This window comes from Helianthus annuus, chromosome 12 (genome assembly GCF_002127325.2).
Source record: "Helianthus annuus cultivar XRQ/B chromosome 12, HanXRQr2.0-SUNRISE, whole genome shotgun sequence".
Lineage (NCBI taxonomy): Eukaryota > Viridiplantae > Streptophyta > Magnoliopsida > Asterales > Asteraceae > Helianthus > Helianthus annuus.
This window is the reverse complement of record NC_035444.2, coordinates 56,019,699-56,042,649: the sequence shown is the minus strand read 5'-3', so window position 1 is coordinate 56,042,649 and position 22,951 is coordinate 56,019,699. Positions and strand designations below refer to the sequence as shown.

At 36.5% G+C, this 22,951-nt stretch overlaps 3 protein-coding genes across 3 annotated transcripts; 2 read left to right on the top strand and 1 right to left on the bottom strand.

The window, feature by feature from the left end:
* The first annotated feature begins 666 nt into the window (after positions 1-666).
* LOC110894969 (probable zinc metalloprotease EGY2, chloroplastic) lies at positions 667-2,886 on the top strand. The gene is made up of 4 exons (XM_035981270.1): positions 667-930; positions 1,656-1,989; positions 2,080-2,240; positions 2,393-2,886. The coding sequence occupies exons 1-4, from the start codon at positions 667-669 to the stop codon at positions 2,639-2,641; spliced, it is 1,008 nt and encodes a 335-aa protein (XP_035837163.1). The 3' UTR covers positions 2,642-2,886.
* Positions 2,887-9,542: 6,656 nt separating this feature from the next.
* On the top strand, positions 9,543-10,661 carry LOC110892886 (uncharacterized mitochondrial protein AtMg00810-like). The gene has a single exon (XM_022140022.1). The coding sequence runs from the start codon at positions 9,543-9,545 to the stop codon at positions 10,659-10,661; it is 1,119 nt and encodes a 372-aa protein (XP_021995714.1).
* A 6,686-nt stretch (positions 10,662-17,347) lies between these two features.
* Positions 17,348-21,082, bottom strand: LOC110894970 (anthranilate synthase alpha subunit 1, chloroplastic). The gene is made up of 11 exons (XM_022142230.2): positions 20,683-21,082; positions 19,949-20,133; positions 19,627-19,816; positions 19,390-19,541; positions 19,196-19,311; positions 18,881-19,127; positions 18,745-18,801; positions 18,490-18,642; positions 18,324-18,404; positions 18,134-18,220; positions 17,348-17,817 (listed from the first exon to the last, which is right to left on the bottom strand). The coding sequence occupies exons 1-11, from the start codon at positions 20,846-20,848 to the stop codon at positions 17,497-17,499; spliced, it is 1,755 nt and encodes a 584-aa protein (XP_021997922.1). The 5' UTR covers positions 20,849-21,082; the 3' UTR covers positions 17,348-17,496.
* Positions 21,083-22,951: the final 1,869 nt, after the last annotated feature.

Below are 22,951 nucleotides of genomic sequence, written 5' to 3'. Positions count from 1 at the left end.
AACTGGTGAAGTGTAAGGCCTTACCCAAACTTACTGTGTGTTTGATTGGACCACTTTGATTCTTGAACGAGAACGATAATGATTGAACGCCATATGAGATTGAATCTGATCCATGTCTCATTGTTCAATTGATGTCTTTTACAGAAGGGATAGATGACAACGATTGCCATAAGTCTATTGTCTTCAAGTAGCAAGCCATTGCTAAAGGGAAGATACCTTGGTTAGTGACTTTAAAGTGTCATGACCTGTTGGGGGCAGCCATGTGTAGCTAGAGCACCGCTGGCTGTCTGCGTTGAGATCTTATCAGAGACCGTCCAAGTGGGAGCTGTTGGATATTTATGTCCGGTTCGATAAGTCAACGCTGCCGACCGGGTCTTGACCCGTAAGAGTTACACCGTGGTCAACGAACTAAAAATCCACTTAACTAATAACTGGTAATTACGAACGATACGCGGGTATTGAACTGAGAGACGGGTTCGTAAATCGGGTGGGACAAGAATTCTCTTGTATCACCATTTGGCAAGCACCTAGATTTCAGCCAATGGAATTACATGCAAGGAATCTTTTCACCACTTGTCATCCACCTAACTTGTGGCCAATCAAAACACATGCAATTTTGCATGTCTTACACTTGGCAAGCATTCAAGTTGTCCATGGCCTATAAATATGGGTCTTGTTTTGAGAAGAAAAACATACAAGGTAGCAAAACTCTCTCAACTCACACACCCAAACCGGTCACCACCGCCCGCCGCCGCCGCTCTCCGCCGGTCGCCGCCGCCCGCCGCCGGTCACCACCGCCGAGACCCGGCTCACATTCGCGTATCTCTCGTTCGTGTAACTAGCATTCGTTCGTTGAACCTCGGTGTCTCAACCGGTTATTTAGTAACCGAAGGTATATCTAAACCCCCTATGGTTGATGTTCTATTTCGTGTTTGCATGTTGGTGACCTTGTTCCATTACGGGTAATCCTTGGTATAAAAGTGTTTATATTAATTTTGTTACATACGCTTCCGTTGCCAAAATGTGTATATTTTTTTTACTAGTTAAAGTTTATTTTGAAATGTTTTTGACTAAATCCTTGTGACAAAATAAACACATATTTAATATGAACCGGGTTCATAAAATAAAAGAAAAAATATACCACGGATATCCTTCAGTAACTGCATATAAAGGTAACTAATTATGGAATTTTATGTTTTGTTTACACGTGACTATTTGGGTCTACTCTAATTATACAAACGGGTCAACTTGGGTTACCTCATGGAGTCATGGGTCACTTTTATAAAACCTGCTAACTTTTAATGGATCGAAACGGGCAAACCCACCCATGACCACTGTTTCTCACCACCACACCATCGCAGACGCCACCTATTTAGCTCAAAAAGTAAATTTGAAGTTTCAAATTTTTTGACTTAGAGGTAAGATAAAGGTTTTCAGGCATCAAGTAAAAAAGTCAACATAGTCAAAAGTTACTGACACGTCAGCTGCCACATCATCGGTCCTTAAATTGAAGGTGTTTTTTTCTAGTGTAAAAAATGGTTGCTTAAAATAAAAATCAAACCAAATTTGGTTACCTTTCTAAGTAATCAGCCCTAGTTTACTTACAACAACAAATAGCAAAGCCCTTATTTTAAATTTTTTTTGCCTATCTATAGCCCAACCCGACCCGTTTCAACACATACCAAAAAAACCATTTTGACCATTACCCAAGCTGCCCGCCCATCCATCTGTTTTGCCACCTCCGATACTTAGCTTTATACGTGAGGCGCTTACTAAACGTATGTTTGTGGCAGATAGGCTCTTTTGGTGCAATAACACGGATTCTAAGCATTGTACCAAATCGTGAGCTTCTTCTTAAGATCGCAGCAGCAGGACCTTTCACGGGCTTTTCATTGGGCCTTGTTCTTTTGATTTTGGGCTTTTACTTACCATCAACCGTTGTTGTTGATGCTTCGGTATTTCACAAATCATTTCTTGTTGGTGGGATAGGTATATTTTTATCTGCCTAATTATTCAATATGTTCTTGTTTGTAGCCCCTACGTGATAATATATAGTTTCATTTTATTATTTTTGTATAGCAAAACTGCTGTTTGGTGATGTTCTTAAAGAAGGAGCAATGATAACTGTGAATCCGTTGGTGATTTGGGCTTGGGCTGGGCTTCTCATCAATGGAATCAACAGCATCCCTGCAGGCGAGCTAGATGGTGGTCGAATTTCTTCTGCTATATGGGGTCGAAAGGTCCCATTTTTTGCTTCATGATCTTCTTTTACTTTAAAACGAGCTAGTTTGGGCTGGGCCGGGCTAAACATCTTTTGTTCATTTTCAGTTTTCATGATATGAAGCACGAAAACCGACGAAATATAATAGGAACTCGTGGTTGTCTTTTGCAGGCTGCATACCGATTATCAGCTGCTTCTATCGTGTTGCTGGGGCTATTGTCATTACAGGATGACGTGGCGTTTTATTGGGTAGTTTTGATATTCTTTTTACAACACGGGCCGATTGCTCCACTGGCTGAAGAAATAAGCGAGCCCGATAACAAGTATGTTGCATTAGGAATCTTAGTTTTAGTGATGAGTTTACTAGTTTGTTTGCCTTACCCCTTCCCTCTCACAACTGGAGCAATTACAAGTCTTTAGTGATATAAATACAATACAATACAAGAACTCTTTCTACTGAAGAACAACTTCCTACAAATTAAGTTGTTGCTACTGAAGAAGGTTCCTAGTTATTGAAATTAAGTAGATGAAGAATTAAAACTGTTGAAGATCAAGTTACTCATCATGGTAACTTGATGTTGAGGAAGTACTGTTTGTGCCATTGGTAAAGCTTTAAAGGATGTATTGTTGTATTTATTGTTAAGAGTTAACAATTGAATGTGTAAGTGTAATTATGTAGTTTTTTGTTGTGTTCTTGACTTCTTGTTCCTTAAGTTTCATTTTATCTCTACCTCACACAAAACTTGATTAGTTTCACTTTTAACCCTATAACTCTACTTTTACTTGACTCTTTTTAGTGTTTTATTTCATAATAGTTATCTATCTTATGTCGAAGGCTTGATGCAAAACTACTATCGAGCCGGGATCTCACTGGAAGCAGCATCTCTATTCCTACGGAGTAGAGATAAGGCTGTCTACATCTTACTCTCCTCAGACCCTACCTTAGCTTTGCTATTGGTGGGATTTACTGAGTATGATGATGATGATTTCATAATAGTTGAGTAAAATGCCCGGATAATCCCTGTGGTTTTGTAAATTAACACCTATAGTCCCCAACTTTTGGAAATTACACCGGTGGTCCCTGTGGTTTGACGAGTTGTTACACGGATAATCCCTAGAGTGGATGTCCATTAATTTTCTCCGTTAAATCCATGTAAAATGACAAAATTACCCCTTGCTTTTGTTAAAATATAAGAAAAAACTAATTAATCATTTAAAATATCAATTGGGTCTCACAATTAATTATTAAATACAAATATATAACACCCCACCCCCACCCCACCTCTCTCTCTAAATTTGTGAATCACTCTTCAAAACCACCACTACCACCACCACAAAACCACCTGTCACCACCAGCATACCACACCACATCTACCAAACACCAACAATCAACCACTGTAACAACCACAATCATGACACCGAACCACCACCGTTGCACCACCTCATCCCTGAACCCCGACCGCCGCACCACCTCCACCCTAAAATATAACCGCCGCACCACCTCCACCCTAAAATATAACCGCCGCACCAATTCAAACACCCCAAATTCTCTTTTTAATCTCGCAATAACCCACTCAAACAATCTGTATACATAATCCCCACCCCTTTGCTCGTCGCCCCTTTTACTCCTTGCAGATTTTATCGGTGCAGCTGAACCATTAATAATTGAGTGCCTGCTGCAAATTTTAATCATATTTTCTCCACAGTGGTGTTGGATCTATGTGTTGTGGAAGTTGAGAAGCAACACGCATGATGGTGGTGTTCTTAAGACTGAGAAAGAAAGAAGGGGATGAACAAAGTGGTTCAGTGGGGTTTGGTTGTTGTGGAGTGAGGAAGGTGGCAGGGGGTGAGGGTTTGGTCAGCGATGAAGGGGCGGGGTGGGTGTTTGTCCGGCGGTCAAGGGTAGGGTGGCTATGGTGATGGTGGGTGGCGGTGGAGGTGGGTGGCCGGTTGTTTATAAGGGAGGGGTAAATATGGTGGGCCCACACTTTTAATAATCCATATTTGTTTTTTTTTTATTTTTTAAAAGGAGGGGTAAATAAATAATTTCAGATGGATTTAACGGAGAAAACTATAGGACATCCACTACAGGGACTATCCGAGTAACAACTCGTCAAACCATAGGAAGCACTGGTGTAATTTCCAAAAGTTGAAGACTATAGGTGTTAATTTACAAAACCACAGGAACTATCCAGACATTTTACTCGTAATAGTTATATAATTTCAGCACAATGCAATATAAATAAAACAAAAATCCGTCTTTTCATTCAATAGTAGTTCTAATAAAATATTAACTTGAAATTTCAGGATGCCATTATCTTGTCAATGTCATCCTATATGGCAATGACAAATATAAAAGCAAAAAAAAAAAAAAAGTAAGCAATATTCGCAAATTGCAATTCTTCCATAGGCCGAAAAAGGCAAAAAAAGTCCATTGGCCCAGTCCAAGTGTGTATTTGCCTTGTCTAGAGGTGGATGAGGGAGGAAGCAAGCTGGAACTTGAAGCCATGATAGTGAAACAGAGGTTGATAGTGTTTATTAATGCGGATATTGAGGAAGGAAAGTGAAACGGTGCATAAGCACGGTGGGAATATGATTTTCTATTTAACTTTTAGGATAATAAATTAAATAAAAGTTAAAAAATATAAAAGTTTTAGATGAAATAAATAAAAGTACAAAAAACTCATGAACAAGATAAACAAACAAACATGAACGAACGTTCACGAACACGTTACCGAACGTTCACGAACACAATTGAACGAACGAGACCTCTGTTCATGTTCGCTCATTTAACTAATTGAACGGAATTTCTTGTTCATGTTCGTTTATTTATCAAACGAACGAACGTAAACGAACTTCTCGCCGAACGGTTCACGAACTGTTCGTTAAATGTTCAATTCATTTACAGCCCTATATTTAGTTGATTGAATAATTGATATGGTGTATGTTCAATAAAGAGGATACATATTTATACCACCTCATGGGAAATTTATTATATATTGTTAAAGATATTGACGACTTTCAGTTTTAATACTTTATTTATTTCCATTATTATTGTTTCTTATTCTTGTTACTTGTTTCCATTTATGCGAGATTTGGGCTGCCTTTAAGTTGACCGTTGCTACAGTTTAGGCTAGATATTAACTGGCATTGGGCTGGAGTAATAAAGGGCATTCTGTAGCCTGGGCTTTATAAACCCTTAGCATATGCGTGGAACATATACAGTCTCTGGATCATTCCTTTCTTTTGCACATCAGCTTCTTATCTCTCACGTACTTTGAGAGATCTACAATCGTCATCACGTTGAGATCATCTCGTTGATGATATTTCAGTATTCTGTTCAGTCAATATTTTGTTCTTATTGAATCCTTTGTACAGAACTGGTTGATTATTTGTGAAAGCTTTATAAAGCTCTTGTTAATCCTATGTTTCTGACATGGTATCAGAGCACAAAGGTTGAATCGAGTGTTCTTGGTGTTCTTCCGCTGCTGATTGAAGATTGATTAGCAATCCTTGTTAATCGGTTTGTGTTGTGCTCTGGTTTTTGGGGGTTTCTAGATCTGAAGTCAGATCTAGGGTTTCTGCTGATCGAGGTGTAAATCCGGATCAAGGGAGGCGCTGTTCATTACTTGGAGCATTTTTCACTGTCTTCCTGCCTCACAGTCTGTAACCCTAAGTGAAGGTTACAACTGTGAGTTATTTTTCGGAGAACCCTAACTTGGGAAAATCCCTCGGTGAGATCTGTCCTTTTTTCTTTGTGTAATAAGGTAGTTGGCTTCTACACTAAGACCTGCGTTGGCACCTTTTGAGTGACGAACCAACGATCTGGAACACTGGTGTAGTTTCGCCTTTTGTTCGTGGTTGGCTCTTGGTTTTGGCTTGTGACTTGTTTGTCTTCTGTTTTTGGTTATTTTCATTCTCAGTGAGTGTGTGTTACCGTTTGATCTGTGATTCTGGTTACTTCCTGTTATTTGTGTCTATCTGATTGTTGCTTTATTTGGCTGTTACTTTTTATTGCTCAATATGGGTGATAAGACTGATTCTTCTGTTACTTTGATAAGCAAGCTAGATGCCAGTGATCCTCTGTACTTACATGCTAGTGATTCAAGTGGTCTTACTATTGTTAATATCAAATTAAAAGGAACTGAGAATTATATAGTGTGGTCAAATGCTATGAAACTTGCTTTATTGGCTAAAAATAAATTAGGCTTCGTTGATGGTACTTGTCTAAGGTCAAAAACTGATGATGTTCTAGGTAAACAGTGGGATAGATGTAATTCTATTGTGTTGACTTGGATTCTAAATTCTATTTCTGATGAATTGTATGTTGGTCAAGTTTATTCTGAACTTGCTTCTGAAGTATGGAATGATTTGAAAGAAACATATGATAAAGTTGATGGTTCAGTAGTTTTTGGTTTGTATCAAAAGATTAATTCTGTGAATCAAAATGGATCTAGTGTCTCTGATTATTATCATAGGATTAACACCATGTTGAAACAATTTGATGCCATGCTTCAGTTACCTTCCTGTACCTGCAATGCTGCTACTAAATATAATGAATTCAGCCACTTAATAAAACTTATGCAATTTCTAATGGGTTTAGATGATATTTATCAACCTGTTAGGACCAACTTGTTAACCAGAGATCCTTTGCCTACTGTAAAAACTGCTTTTTCAATCATCTCAAGAAAAGAGTCACATAGGGAGTCTAACAGTGTTTCAAAAACTCCTAATGTTGGTTTTGCCTCTAAGGCAAATCAGTTTAATGAAAATAAAAGAAAGTTCAATAAAGGACCAAATCCTAATCTAAAGTGTACTCATTGTAACAAAGTTGGTCATATGGTTGATAAATGTTTTGAGCTACATGGATATCCTCCAAATTATAGATCTAAGAACAATAATCAATGGTCAAAATCTGGAGTATCCAACAATTCTGTGAATGATAAGTCTGTGACTTCTTCATCTGCTGATAATTCTTTGAACTCTCTTACTTCTGAACAATTTTCTAAGCTGTTAGGATTGCTTAATGAGAAAAAGATGGAAGACTCTTCAAAGACAAATGTAGGAGGTAATAGTTATAACGTTTTCTCTTCTCTAGGCTGGCATAAGAAAACGTACTATTTTAATAGTAAAATCTGGTCTAATAACAACTTGACTTGGATAATTGATTCTGGTGCCAATCAACATATGGTTATGTCTAGTGACAACATGTTTAATTTGGTTGATGTGTCTGAGTACAATATTTCTGTTAAACATCCAAATGGAACTAATGCAAAGGTCACCAAAATAGGCTGCTATAAATTATCTAATTCAGTTATTCTCAAAGATGTTTTTGTTGTTCCTGAGTATTGTGTCAATTTAATTTTTGTGCACAAGTTGGCTAAGGATAACAAGCTTAAGGTTGTTTTTGATGAAACTACTTGTTATATTCAGGATTCTTGCTTAAAGAAAACCCTGGTGACTGGTAAACAAACTGATGGGTTATATTTTTGTGGTAATTCCTTCAATTATGTTATTGTTTGCTTTAATCAGGCTGAAACAGTAAAACTCTGGCACTCTAGACTTGGACATCCTTCTGATCAAGTCTTAAGTGTTCTGAATCTCAAATCTAATAGTAATACTGATGCTTGTGATGTTTGTCATAAAGCCAAACAACATAGAGTCCCTTTTCCTTTAAGTGAACACAAATCAAAAAGGGTTGGTGATTTAATTCATCTAGATGTTTGGGGGCCTTATAAGGTGTCTAGTATAGAAGGGTATAAATACTTTCTTACTATTGTTGATGATTACTCTAGATCTGTGTGGATTTACTTAATGAAGTCCAAGCTTGAAGTATTTGAAAATGTTCAAAGTTTTTTTTAATCTGGTTGAAACCCAGTTTGAGGTCAAAATTAAAGTTCTTAGAACTGATAATGGAACTGAGTTTATTAATTCACAAATGTCAAATTTTGTTAAAACTCATGGGATAATACATCAAACATCTTGTAGTTACATCCCTCAGCAAAATGAAATTGTTGAAAGGAAACATAGGCATTTATTGAATACTGCAAGAGCATTACTGTTTCAGTCTGGTATTCCTTTAAAATTTTGGTCTGAATGCATTCTTACTGCTTCATATTTAATCAACAGGACACCCTCCTCTGTGTTAAATGGTAGATCTCCTTATGAATTACTCTTTGGGTTCAAACCTTCTCTTAATCACTTGAAAATCTTTGGTTGTCTGTGCTTCTTTACTATTTTAACCAATAATGATAGACTTGAAGAAAGGGCTGAAAAGTGTGTTTTCATAGGTTATTCTAATTACAAAAAGGGCTATAAAGTTTGGAGTCTAGATCAAAGAAAATTTATTTTTTCAAGAGATGTTAGCTTTTATGAAAACGTTTTTCCTTACAAGACTAACTTGGCTTTACAAAAGGATCTTGAAAATAATGAGTCATTAAATCACTCAAACTTTTTCGACAACTTTGAATTTTCAAGTGAAACAAATCCCGATGATGAAGAGGAGGTACACAATGATTCAACTACTGTAACTCAGCCACACAGTAGTCCTGTTGAATCATCTTCTTGTGACACTCAGCAGCCATCAACATCTAATGGCATGGCTAGTGATCAACAACTGAATGGTTCTGAAACAAGTTCTGTGAGGGCTGAGTCAAGTAGTAATGATGAATCCAACCTTCCTGAGGGTACCCATGTTGCAACTAGGAAGTCTACCAGATCTGTTTTTGTCATTAAACACTTTGATGATTATGTTGTTGAAGGTAGAGTTAAGTTTGGGTATGATAAAGTTGTTAACTATGCTAATTTGCCATCTGAAAGTGTCTGTTTTGCTTCTAATGTGAACAAAACTGTTGAACCCAGTTCTTATACTGAAGCTGTTAAGGACACTAACTGGATAAATGCTATGAACGAAGAGATTAGTGCTCTTCATAAGAATAATACTTGGACCATTGTTGATCTTCCAAAAGGAAAAAGATCTATAGGCTGTAAATGGGTATATAGAGTCAAATATAGGTCCACAGGTGAAATTGAAAGGTATAAGGCGAGACTTGTGGCCAAAGGTTTCAATCAAAGAGAAGGGATCGACTTTGATGAAACCTTCTCGCCGGTAGTGAAAATGGTCACAATAAGATGTGTTATTAGTATGTCCGTTCAGTTTAACTGGCCATTATTTCAGTTAGACATCAATAATGCCTTTTTATATGGAAATTTGAAAGAAGAAGTGTTTATGGACTTGCCTGATGGTCTGAAAACTAATGATAACATTAATAAAGTGTGCAAACTCAACAAGTCTTTATAAAGCTTGAAACAAGCGCCTCGAATGTGGAATGAGAGGCTGGTTAATGTTCTGATAAACATTCGCTTTGTCCAATCCAAATGTGATTACTCTATGTTTATAAAGAATAATGATGGTGTGTTCATTGTTCTCCTTGTTTATGTAGACGATATAATTTTAACTGGAAACAATGAAAAGGAAATTAACAATGTTAAAACACTCTTAAAATCAGAGTTTTTAATCAAAGACTTGGGTCTGCTAAAATTCTTTTTAGGAATCGAAGTTATAAGAACTCATGAAGGTATTGTTTTGTCTCAAAGGAAGTATTGTATGGACCTCCTAAATGAATTTGGCTTGAGTGGTTGTAAGCCGGTGAGTTGTCCTATTGAGCCAAATTACTCTGTCTCAAACTTGTGCAAAAAGGAAGCCTCAAACTTTGTTGATATAGGCAAATATCAGAAACTTGTTGGGAAGTTGATCTATCTATCCCATACAAGACCTGATATAGCCTACACAGTTCATTATCTTTCTCAATATATGCATAAGCCCACTGCTGCTCACTCTCAAATTGCCTTTAAGTTATTAAGGTATTTGAAGAATGCTCCTGGCGCTGGTCTTATGTTCAAACAGAGTGAAAAATTTGAATTATCTGCATATGCAGATTCAGACTGGGCAAAGTGTGTTGACAGTAGAAAATCTGTCACTGGCTTTGGCATTTTTTTGGGCAATTCTTTAATCTCTTGGAAAAGTAAAAAACAAAGTGTGGTCTCTAGATCATCTGCTGAAGCAGAATACAGATCTATGTGTGCTGCACTTTGTGAAATTATGTGGCTGATCAATGTGTTGCAAGAATTACAGGTTAAAGTTGATCTACCGGTTGTTTTGAAATGCGATAGCACTGCTGCGTTATCTATCGCGGCAAACCCTGTCTTTCATGACAAAACCAAACACTTTGAGATCGATCTCTTCTTCCTTAGAGAAAAGATAGCTTCGGGATTGGTTAAAACTGTTGGTGTTAGCTCTGGTGACCAATTGGCTGATATGTTCACAAAAGGGTTACTTCCAGCAGATCATAACAAAATGTGTAAGTCTTTAGGATTATCAAATCCTTTTAGTATTAAAACTGAGGGAGGTGTTAAAGATATTGACGACTTTCAGTTTTAATACTTTATTTATTTCCATTATTATTGTTTCTTATTCTTGTTACTTGTTTCCATTTATGCGAGATTTGGGTTGCCTTTAAGTTGACCATTGCTACAGTTTGGGCTGGATATTAGCTGGCATTGGGCTGGAGTAATAAAGGGCATTCTGCAGCCTGGGCTTTATAAACCCTTAGCATATGCGTGGAACATATACAGTCTCTGGATCATTCCTTTCTTTTGCACATCAGCTTCTTATCTCTCACGTACTTCGAGAGATCTACAATCGTCATCACGTTGAGATCATCTCGTTGATGATATTTCAGTATTCTATTCAGTCAATCTTTTGTTCTTATTGAATCTTTTGTACAGAACTGGTTGATTGGTTGATTATTTGTGAAAGCTTTATAAAGCTCTTGTTAATCCTGTATTTCTGACATATATTAATACGGATATAAATGTCAGCAGGATAATTAGACAATAATATGTCTCAAGATAGGTGAACCGACTATATCCAATTATGCATTCAACACTGGCCTGATTGAATCATGAGAGTAAAGTAATATTTTGTTTTGTTTTTGTAAATGACTCGACCTTGAGAACTCAAAATTGATTAAGTTTGAGTTCATTTTGTTTGCATTTGTTACGGAATATGTCAGTTAGTAATAGTTGAGGGTAATAATTGTAATATTGATAGTTGAAGGACTGAATTGTAATGTGTGTAAGAAATTAGTTGTGACAGTTATAAACATAACAACCCCAAGCTATAGAGAAAAGCTTGTTTTGGGGTTTTCCCTCCTTCTTCTTCTGTGATTCTCTCATTTCAGGCTAACAATTGGTATCAGAGCCAACCGATTCTCATCGGAGCTCATTGATTCCCGCTACCACCAGTATTCCGATCATCTTCTTCAGCGTGTTCCTTCCAATTCCTTCATCAATTCTTCGATTCGTTCAAAATTCCTACTCATTTTCATTGATTCTAGGAGTGATCAATCGTTGATCATTCTATTCCATATCATTAATCAGTTGCCTGATTCTTGATTCTTGTTTTTCATTTTTTGTCCTTCCTTCATTTCTGCAATTTTCATTCACTCTTGCTAAATCAGTAATATGGCTACTCGAAATCAGGAAGTTGAACGTCTTGCAAAAGACATCAACCGAATAGATGCTTTTACAACACAAAATCAAGAAACGTTGATGAGCTTGAAAGCAGCTTTTGATCAGATGCAAGCAACATTTTCAAAGATGGAACAACAAGGCACTTTGATTCCAAGAAATGAGGGTGATAGAATCAGTAACAATCGTTTGACAAAGGTTGAGTTTCCAAAATTTAATGGTGATGATGTAGAAGGATGGTTGTATAAGTGCGAACATTTCTTTTCAATTGATGAAACCCCTGAAAAATACAAGGTTAGATATGCTGCTGTGCACTTAGAGGGGAGAGCCTTACAATGGCATCAAGGGTTCATGAAGTCTTCTGGAAAACAGATTTGTGATGTGGCGTGGGATGAATACACCAGACATGCAGCTACTAGATTTGCTGCAACATTAATAGAAGATGCCATGGGTGCACTCAAGGCATTGACCCAAACTGGTGAGTTGGAAGACTATTGTGATGAATTTGACTTGCTATTGAATAAGGTGACTTTACCTGATGAATATACAATCAGTTTATTCATTGAGGGTTTGAAACCAGAAATCAAATGCCATGTAAAAATGTTCAAACCAAAGAGTCTAAGAGAAACTTATTCTTTGGCAAGATTACAGGAACAAACAAACAAAACATTGGGTTGGCGTAATGTGACTGGTAGCAGTTCAACTAGTTACAAACAGCACATTACAAAGACTAATAATCTAACTAGTATTGCTAAACAACCTGTGTTAGCAACACTTGTTAATTCTATGCCTTCCAATGCTTTGGTTCCTAAGAAAGTCACTAATAAGTACATGGATGACAAGAGGGCAAAAGGGGAATGTTTTTTCTGCAATGAAAAATATGTCCCTGGGCACAGTAGGGTTTGCAAAGGGAAGAAACAGTTATTTTTGGTTGAAGTAGATGAATATGTTGAAGATCAAGAAATAGAAGGGTTGGTGATTGATGTGGCTGATATTCAAGGAGATCCTCAGATTTCTTTGAATGCCATAATGGGCATCCCATCCTTCTCAACAATGCAGGTAATTGGTACTATTGGTACTAAATGCTTGTATATATTACTGGATAGTGGATCAACTCATAACTTCATGAGCAAAGCCTTAGCTCAGAAGTTAAAGTGCCCTGTGAAACAAGTACAGAATGTACAGGTAACTGGAAAAAAGTAGAATGTATGAATGTTTGTAAGGACTTTCAGTGGGTTATGCAAGGAAATTGGTTCACTGCAGACATGCTAGTCATTGATTTGAATAACTATGATTTGGTATTGGGTATTCAATGGTTGGAAACTTTGAATGACATCATTTGGAATTTTAAGAATCTCACTATGAAATTCACTATTGCTGGTCAAGATTTTGAGTTGAAGGGCACCAAGAAAAAAGGTGTAAGTTTATGCTCCATGGAAAAGATAACCAGTATGATTCAAACTCAAGATTAGCTGATTCAAGCTCAGTTGTTTACCGTGCAAGATTCAGAAGCTAAGCAATGTATGTATCAACCAATCATTGGTGACAATGAAGGAAGGGCTAATCTAGATAACTTGTTACAAGAATATGAAGACATTTTTGAGGTACCCCAGGGTCTACCCCCTTCAAGACCTTCTGATCACAAAATTGTATTGAAAGATGATGCAGTAAACTTGAACTTAAAACCTTATAGATACCCTGCTGCCCAGAAGGATATTATTGAACAGATGACACAAGAATTGTTGGATTCAGGAGTTATAAGACACAGCAGTAGTTCTTTTGCTGCACCAGTAGTTCTTGTCAAAAAGAAGGATGGGTCCTGGAGGATGTGTGTGGACTACCGAAGATTAAATGAGGCAACTGTCAAAGATGTTTTTCCCATTCCTTTAATTGAAGAACTGTTGGATGAGTTGCAGGGTGCTAGCATATTTTCTAAACTTGACTTGAGATCCGGATATCATCAGGTAAGGATGTATGAGCCTGATATCTATAAAACTGCATTCAAGACTCATCAAGGCCATTTTGAGTTTTTGAAGTTACCCTTTGGCCTTACTAATGCACCAGCCACATTTCAATCTTTAATGAATGCCACATTCAAAGATGTGCTAAGGAAATGTGCATTAGTCTTTTTTGATGACATCTTAGTGTACAGTGGTACATGGCAACAGCATTTGTTGGACTTAAAGTCTGTGCTGCAATTGATGAGAATTAATTCTCTCAAGGCCAAAAAGTCCAAATGCTCATTTGGTGGGGGTAAAGTTGAGTATCTAGGCCATATCATTACTAAAGATGGTGTTTCCACTGATCCTAACAAGTTGAAAGCAGTTCAAGAATGGCCTATTCCAACCACTATCAAACAGCTAAGGGGCTTCCTAGGGTTAGCAGGCTATTACAGAAGATTTATTAAAAGTTTTGGATCCTTGGCTAAACCTCTTACTGAATTGTTGAAAAAAGATGGTTTTAAGTGGTCCAATGAGGCTCAGTTGGCCTTTGATCAACTCAAAGAGGCCCTAAGTACACCTCCTGTTCTGAAACTTCCTAATTTTTCAAAAAAATTCATTGTAGAAACTGATGCCTCTGCAAAAGGGATGGGGGCAGTGTTAATGCAAGAAGGACACCCCCTTGCATATGTGAGTAAGGCATTATCTCCTAAACAACAGAGTTTGTCAGTGTATGAAAAAGAGTTGTTGGCTATTATCATGGCAGTCAAACAGTGGCATCATTACTTGATAACTAAACCTTTTGTAATCAAAACTGATCACCAGAGTTTAAAGTATCTGCTGGAATAGAAAATAGTTACTCCCTTACAACAAAAGTGGCTATCCAAATTATTGGGATATGACTATGAGATTTCGTACAAACAAGGGGTTGAGAATGTGGCAGCAGATGCCTTGTCAAGGATGCAGGGTATGGCCTTATTTCAGATCAGTTTAAGCTCTATTGATCCTACCCTATGGCAAAGGATTCAATATGCTTGGAAAAACAATGCTGATACCAAAGACCTTATTGACAAGTTGGAACATGGAGAACTTTGTGCAAACAGAAGTTGGGATGGTCAGTGTTTAAGAAGGAAGGATAAGCTGTTAATTCCTAATGACTCCTCTCTTAAAAATGACATTTTGAACCTATTCCATGCATCACCAATTGGTGGACACTCAGGTTTAACCCCTACACTCAACAAGATTAAGGAGTTTTTCTATTGGAAAGGGTGTGCCAAAGATGTGCAGAGGTTTGTTAAAGAGTGCACAGTTTGCCAGAGAGCTAAGTATGAAATAACTGCTACCCCAGGGTTATTACAACCACTGCCAGTTCCAAAATCTATCTTCAGTGATATTTCAATGGATTTTGTTTCTGGATTACCCAAAGTCCAGGGCAAGGATACAATTCTAGTATTAGTGGATAGGCTAACTAAATATGGCCATTTCTTGTTGCTAAGCCATCCCTATTCTGCTGCTACTGTGGCTAAGGTTGTAATGGATAATGTGTTCAAAATCCACGGCTGTCCAGCCACTATAGTATCAGACAGAGATCCTATGTTCCTAAGTGCATTCTGGAGAGAATTTATGAAGCTGCAAGGGATTGAACTGGCCATGTCATCCTCTTACCACCCACAGTCTGATGGACAGACAGAGGTTTTAAACAGATGTTTAGAATCATATTTGAGGGCTATGAGCATGGATGCTCCCCTGACTTGGGTGAAATGGATTCCTCTAGCCCAATGGTGGTATAATACCACTTGGCACTCAACTATTAGAATGACACCTCATGAAGCTCTATTTGGAGTTAAACCTAATATTCACATTCCCTATATCCCTGGTGACACCACTGTTGCAGCAGTTGAAGATTATCACAGAGATAGAGAGGGTATGATTATAAGGTTGAAAGCCAATCTTGAAGTTGCTAGAAACAGAATGAAACAACTCAGTGATGTACATAGGACTGATAGAGTATTTGAACCTGGGGATTGGGTGTATGTCAAATTACATCCATTTTCACAACAGTCACTAAAGAATCATCACAACAGAAAATTGTCACCCAGATACTTTGGTCCATTCCTAGTGCTACAAAGAGTTGGTAAGGTTGCATACAAGTTAGACTTACCTGATTATGCTCAAATCCACCACACTTTCCATGTTTCCCTGTTGAAGAAAGCCAATAGTTCCACCGTCTTGACTGGACCAGTTCCTCATGGCTCGAGATTTGTACTGCAGCCGCGAGCCATTGGACAGACAATTAGTGAAGAGGGGTTCCAAAGCTGCAATGAAGGTGTTGGTCCATTGGGAAGGTCTTCCCGTTTCAGAAGCCTCTTGGGAATTCTTAGAAGACATTCAACTGCGTTTTCCCAATTTCAATTTTTGAGGACAAAAATGCTTTAAAGGAGGGGGTATTGTTACGGAATATGTCAGTTAGTAATAGTTGAGGGTAACAATTGTAATATTGATAGTTGAAGGACTGAATTGTAATGTGTGTAAGAAATTAGTTGTGACAGTTATAAACATAACAACCCCAAGCTATAGAGAAAAGCTTGTTTTGGGGTTTTCCCTCCGTCTTCTTCTTCTGTGATTCTCTCATTTCAGGCTAACAGCATTTCTCTCTTTAAAGCTAGGGTTCGAGTCATAGGTAATGTTACAAGCTCAAAATAAACTCCGACTCGAATTTGAATCCTGGATAATGTCCCAATTTTTCTAATAGTTTTTGAAACATTTACAAAAAATCTCTTATAATACATCATAAGAGAAATTTCTGTTAATTTCTAAACATAGATTTTCTTCTCTTTCTTTATCATTCTTTGTTTTATTTTTCACTAAGTATAATCATTATTTATTCTATATCCTAAAAAAACTATTTAAGATTTTTGTTTAATTGATTACATGACAATTCAATTGTCGATCATCCGGCCTAATAATTTTTACTTTTTTAATGTATACCGACGTTTTCCCTGTTCATTACTTTAGTTATAACGTTTTAATATTCACATGTATATAAAAAGTATATTTGTTTAAATTATTCATTTCATATATAAAACGTAAATATTTGTTTTTTAACTTATATTTTAGAACTAGCTATACGGATGGTTCTTGTGGTTTAACTAAATTCCGCATATAATAATTATAGACCCGTTGCAACATATCACATGGGTTCTAATACTAGTTTTTTTTTGAGAATGATCTTTGGTAATTTTACGTTGAAATTATAAGTTAAAAGATAAATAGATCATCATAATCATACTCAGTAAATCCCACCAATAGCAAAGCTAAGGTAGGGTCTGAGGAGGGTAAGATGTAGACAGCCTTACCTCTACCCCGTAGGAATAGAGAGGCTGCTTCCGGTAAGACCCCCGGCTTGTTAAAAAAAATAGATGTAACACACAATTGTTTTAGGTTTTTAGCTGTAAATTTATTATTATATGGTAGTAGTTTGCAAAAAATAAGTATATTTTAGATTGCACGACCCCAGTTCGTGTCAACCTGCTAATACGTAACCTGCTAATACGCATCATGTTTGGATTCGTGTCATGTTCATGTAAATTTCCAGCCGCGTGCCAGGTTTGACCAGTGAACACGACCTGCATCCAAGAACCCGCCTTGTCTTAAGTTAAAAAGAACTCGATAACTTTTTATAAAGCTTGTGAACCATAAGCTATAATGTTTTGCACTAGCAACACAATTGCATTTCCAACAGGCCATGACTCAACAACAAAAACCAATCATATCTAACTGACCCATTACAAAAGTGCTGTTGACTCATTGGCAAAAAGCCGACTCAGCTAGATCGATGGCACGGGCCAGACCAGCTGCTTTGTTTTCACACTCTTGTTGCTCATCATCGGGAACACTGTCGGCTACAATACCAGCACCAGCTTGAAGGTAAGCCACCCACTGCTTTCTCTTGGTGTCATCTTTGTACAAGTACATTGTGTCAAAACGGGCTCCTGTTAGGAACACCATGGTCCTGAGAGAAAGGGCGACGTCCATTTCCCCAGAAAAGGATATCCATCCGAACCCACCACTGTAGGGCCCACGTCTTGTAACTTCCAGTTTATCGATTAGTTCCATGGCTTTCACCTGCATCAGATAGGTATGGGTCGCCTCGGGTTATGTTTTATCCGATCAAAAGTCCAAGAGTTGAAAATAACTAACGGGTCAATTAGGTAAAATGAAAAATAACTAAAAAGGAAATGGGTTAAAAGTCCCAGAAATCTATTTTTAATGAATTAAACCTCATTAACCATATATTCAGAAAAAAAAAAAAAATACAACTGGATAAACTTGACCGGACGTGTTTCAAAAAAATATAGAAAAATGACCCCAACCCGTTTTAACCTGTTACCCAACCCGTTTATCTTGCAATATATAGAAGCTAATGGTATGAAGAGCGAACCTTTGGAGCACCACTAACAGTTCCAACTGGAAGTGCAGCAGAAAGGGCGTCCCAGCAAGTCAGATTATCGAGCAACTCTCCAGTCACCTTTAAGAACCAAAAGGGAGCCATAACGATTCAAGATTATCGATAGATTGTTGTTGTAATAGAAACAAAATATGAAACATCAAACAAAATAATAGTGTCTTACGGTGGAACTAATATGCATCACATGGGAGTACCGTTCAACGGTCATAAGCTTTTCCACATTAACCGAACCAGGTTTCGTGACCTACATCCGGGTTGCATTAAGAAAGTAAACATTTTAAATATTTATAAACTACGAAAGCATATCAAATAAAAAAAGCCAAACTAACCTTTCCGACATCATTCCTCCCTAAGTCAACCAGCATGGTGTGTTCCGCACATTGCTTTTCATCACTTAACAGCATCTTCTCCAACTGTTCATCCTCATCTGGAGTCCTTCCTCTTCTTACGGTCCCGGCTAAAGGTCGGTTAACAACCGTATTCTGTCAAAAAAAGAATATATAGTTCATAAATCTTTTTGATAATTTACAATAACAGAAATGAAATGCATATATATATATAAAAGAAGTAAACTGATAAATTACAGATTTCACACGAGTCAGAATTTCTGGGCTTGAACCAACCAAGATACACCCCCGAGCCTGACAACATGAAACGACACAAGGAGTTACGTAAAAAAAATAACTGGAAAAGTTAAATTTATGAATAATGTTAATGTACCTGCAAATAAGTCATGTATGGACTTGGATTCACGACTCTCAGCGCGCGATAAATCTCGAAAGGATCTGCGAACGTTCGGCGTTCAAAACGCTGACTTAAAACAATCTGGAAAATATCACCTGCAAGAATGTGTTCTTTCGCTTGCAATACTGCTGACTTGTATTCGTCACTGGTCATGCTCGACTGGGTTAAAGGAGTTCCGAATTGTTGGGTGCTTAATTCAACGGAGCCCGGAGCTAACTTTGGCCTAATGATTGAGAACTAAGTAAGGATTACGAAACAATCAGAATGTTATAGAGAAGATAAGTCGCTTACAGATCACAATCGTGTACTTTAGACGTCAATATTTCCAAACGTTTGACTCCATCTTTGTAAGCTTCTTCGGTGGATGAATACTGGTCAAGCCTTACCCAGTGAATTATATATGCTTTCTGAAGATTAAAATTATTTATCAAAAAGATACAGAATCAATGATGGAAAAAAATTGTATATAACTATGATATATGCACCTTCTGCACATGATCGAAAACGATCACATCTTCATACAATCCAAGATGAATGTCAGCTAGATTCCTGTCATCTTGTGGTGCATCTATAAACAAGAGTTTTTTCTTTTCTACATAGCGAACGGTGTCATATGAAAAGTAACCAACCCAGCCACCTGTTCATGATTACAAATTATACATTGTAAACAAAGCAAGCATAGCATTTGTTTTCCAGTTTATTTATCGTAAGATCGATCATACCGCAAAATGTATCAGGAAGTTCATCAAGAAGCTGAGGTTTCCAACCATCAGAGAGACTTTTCGGAATTTCCATAGGATCATCAACTACCTTCTGAATAGAACTTCCTTTCTCATGATCCACAATAGTCACATTGTTTTCTTTAGCAACAATTTCAATTGCTGGATTAGACCCCACCACACTATATCGTCCCTGACATATTTAAATCAATATGTCATTATATCATATACACTTACACTCAAAACATCATGATAAAACAGTTTGTATCAAATACACTAACAAGCTCTTGTTAAATGAATAAACAGAACCAAAACATAATCTTACAACTTGTGAGGTCCGGAAACCAGGCTCAACCGACTCGAAAAGGAAGCTTGGAGCCTCTCGATCATCCTCTTTAACCAGACAACGGTACGCAAGCACCGGAGTCAAGTGATCAGCAAATATGCACTTGTGAAGTGGCACCAAATTTCCTTTTCTAGAGGCTTCGACGAATTCCGCTTCATCAGCAACTGGAAACAAATCATTCAATATCAAATCAGCAAAAACAAACAAAATCTCAAATCTGTACATTCTAACAAACTTGTAACAGAATTTACAAAATGATAATCTGCATTTAGAAACATAAAAAGGATAACTAAAAAACCTAATTCCTGAACATATTTTCAATTCAAATCAAACCAGACCTGAATCAACTACCTACACACACAAAAAAAAAAAAAAAAAAAAAAAAAAAAAAAAAAAAAAAAAACCACACACACACACACACTCAAAATGATAATCTGCATTTAGAAACATAAAAAAATACACTTAAATCCGTACATTCTAACTAACTTGTAACAGAATTTACAAAATCTGTTAGGTTACTATTTACTAATCTGTTGGTAACTAATAATGCTTATTCCTCTTCAAAAATTAATTAATTAAACTCGTAATTAATAACTAAAAAACCTAATTCCTGAATATATTTTCAATTCAAATCAAACCAGACCTGAATCAACTAACTATACGCCAAAAAAAAAAAAAAAAAAAAAAATCTGCATATAGAAACATAAAATTACCTAGAGACGGAGACTGAAGAACACATCGAACCGGACTACGAAAGCGGAACGAAACCGAAGCATTATTATTATTATTTCTACTGCTACCGGAAACGGCAGCGTTTAACGGCGGAGAAAGGCTGTGAAACGACGGCGTTGAGCGGAGATTAACAGCTAGAGATTGCATTATTCACCACACCAAAATGCACCTGGAGAATCTCTAACGAAGATGCATATACATACATGAAATGTGTGTGTATGTATGTATATATATGTGTGTATGTATAACAAACAGGCAGAGAATTAAATACAGGTCGGAGGTCTGGGAACGGAGATGCGGCTTTATGACTGCTTGATTCCTATGTTGTCTAGAATCGGATTGATGAAATTCACATCATTTGTGCATAAAGGACTTGTACATTGTGCATTAAAATGTGTGTGTTAGTTTGTATTTTGGGTGACATATAGACAAATAATAATCTTTATAAAGTAACGGTATAAAAAGTTGCGAAGTGAATTAAAAAAATATCCTGTGCAGATCAGATCACGTGTTTATTTATTTTCCATGTCCGTATACGATTAAATATATTTCTAAGTTTGTTAAATATAGATTTTTTATGTAAAAATATTTTTCTATTTTTGGTCTTTTTTAATGCAATTTTGTATAAGTATTTTTCTATTTTTGCTCTTTTTCAATGCAAAGCTTTTGGTCTTTTTCAATGCAAAGCTTAATTGTTATTTAGGAAAAAATATTAAATCGAATTTGAAAATGAAAAACCTAAAGGTATTACAAAAAGTTTGAAAATTAAATATTATTAAATATAGTACATTTATTTAAAGTATATAAAAACTAAGATAACATAATTTGTATATTTTTTTTTGTTTAATGTGACATAAAAGTATTGCATTGCTGGCCGTTGTTTCTCGCAACGGTGGATCCTAGATCGATTTAGTTATATTTTTCTATGTTTTCCGTTAATTCGGTCTAATTTCTCCGCGTTAACACTTCACAACTTCAGTGTTAGTGGTCGCTCGTGATGATGTGCATTGATGTTATTTGACATGATTTTACACATCCGCAATAACGCGGAGAGCTTAATACTAGTTGTATTCTTAACTTATAGGTATAGGTTATAGAAACTTTTACGACATAATATATTTCATATTTTTCATTTGAAATTAATACATGTTACTTTTATTTTTTTTAAAGGAACTTTCTGTTTTATTTTAATACTTTTTACAAAGAAATGGTCTTATATATAACTTTGTTATCCCAAAAGCGTGCAAGAAACAACTGCCAGCAATGCAATACTTTTATGTAAAGAAAAAATAGCATTGCTTTAGGTATAAATAAAATATATACTATTTAATAAAATATAACTTTTAGTTGGCGTTATAAATATACGAAATGGTTAAAACAACTAAACATTAACTATTTGTTGAAAAGTAAAATTCTTTGCCATTTTAGGTTGGATGCAATGCAATATGCATGAATGTAAACCGAAAATGGTTTTTGTACTTTGTAAACACTAACAGTGAGTGGCTGTTTGGCAACTTCTGAACTATTAAGTGCTGAACCAATAAGAGGTCTGAACCATTAAGTGTTGAACCAGTAAAAGGTCTGAACCATTAAGTGTTGAACCAGTAAGAGGTCTGAACCATTAAGAGCTAGTATAATGCTTAACTGTTCAGAGGCAAATGTCTGACCAATTCAGATAAGAGGTATTAACCATTCAGACTCAGTATAATGCTTAACCATTCAGAGGCAAATGATTGAATCATTCTGACATCTGCTCACGAAACAAACAGTCTGAGTCATTAAGTGCTGAACCAGTAAGAGGTCTAAACCCTTAAGAGACTCATTAAGAGCTAAACAAACAGCCCCTGAGTTGAACTTTGGACCATATAAAATGGTTGAGTTGTACTTTGTTAACACTAAATAGACAGTGAGTTGAACTTTGTACCATAGAATTTGTTACAATAATTAAAATCTAGGTGATATATAATTATGATGATATAGATTAGGGGTGTTCTTTGAGTTTTTTAATCGGGTTTCGGGTTTTTCAGGTTTTCAAAGTTAAATATTTAACCCGATAACCGAACTATTCTAGGTTTAGGTTCTTCGGTGTTCGGGTTAAATGGTTCGGGCTTAAAACGGGTCAGCTTAGATCAGGCTTCGGGTTAGAAAATGAACTAGTTTAACAAAAAAGTACAACCTTCTAAATTGTAAAATATCAATATTAGTTATTAGCGAACACAATAAAAACGATTTTGTAAAACAACTATTGTA

Coding starts and splice junctions, on each gene's coding strand:
- LOC110894970 (XM_022142230.2), bottom strand. CDS start 20,848: ATGCAATCTCTAGCTGTTAATCTCCGCTCAACGCCGTCGTTTCACAGC. Junction 20,134..20,682: donor TCTTCAGTCTCCGTCTCTAG/GTAATTTTATGT, acceptor ATTTGTTTCCAG/TTGCTGATGAAGCGGAATTC. Junction 19,128..19,195: donor AAAGTACACGATTGTGATCT/GTAAGCGACTTA, acceptor CTCAATCATTAG/GCCAAAGTTAGCTCCGGGCT.
- LOC110894969 (XM_035981270.1), top strand. CDS start 667: ATGGGTCTTGTTTTGAGAAGAAAAACATACAAGGTAGCAAAACTCTCT. Junction 1,990..2,079: donor ATTTCTTGTTGGTGGGATAG/GTATATTTTTAT, acceptor ATTTTTGTATAG/CAAAACTGCTGTTTGGTGAT. Junction 2,241..2,392: donor CTGCTATATGGGGTCGAAAG/GTCCCATTTTTT, acceptor TGTCTTTTGCAG/GCTGCATACCGATTATCAGC.
- LOC110892886 (XM_022140022.1), top strand. CDS start 9,543: ATGTGGAATGAGAGGCTGGTTAATGTTCTGATAAACATTCGCTTTGTC.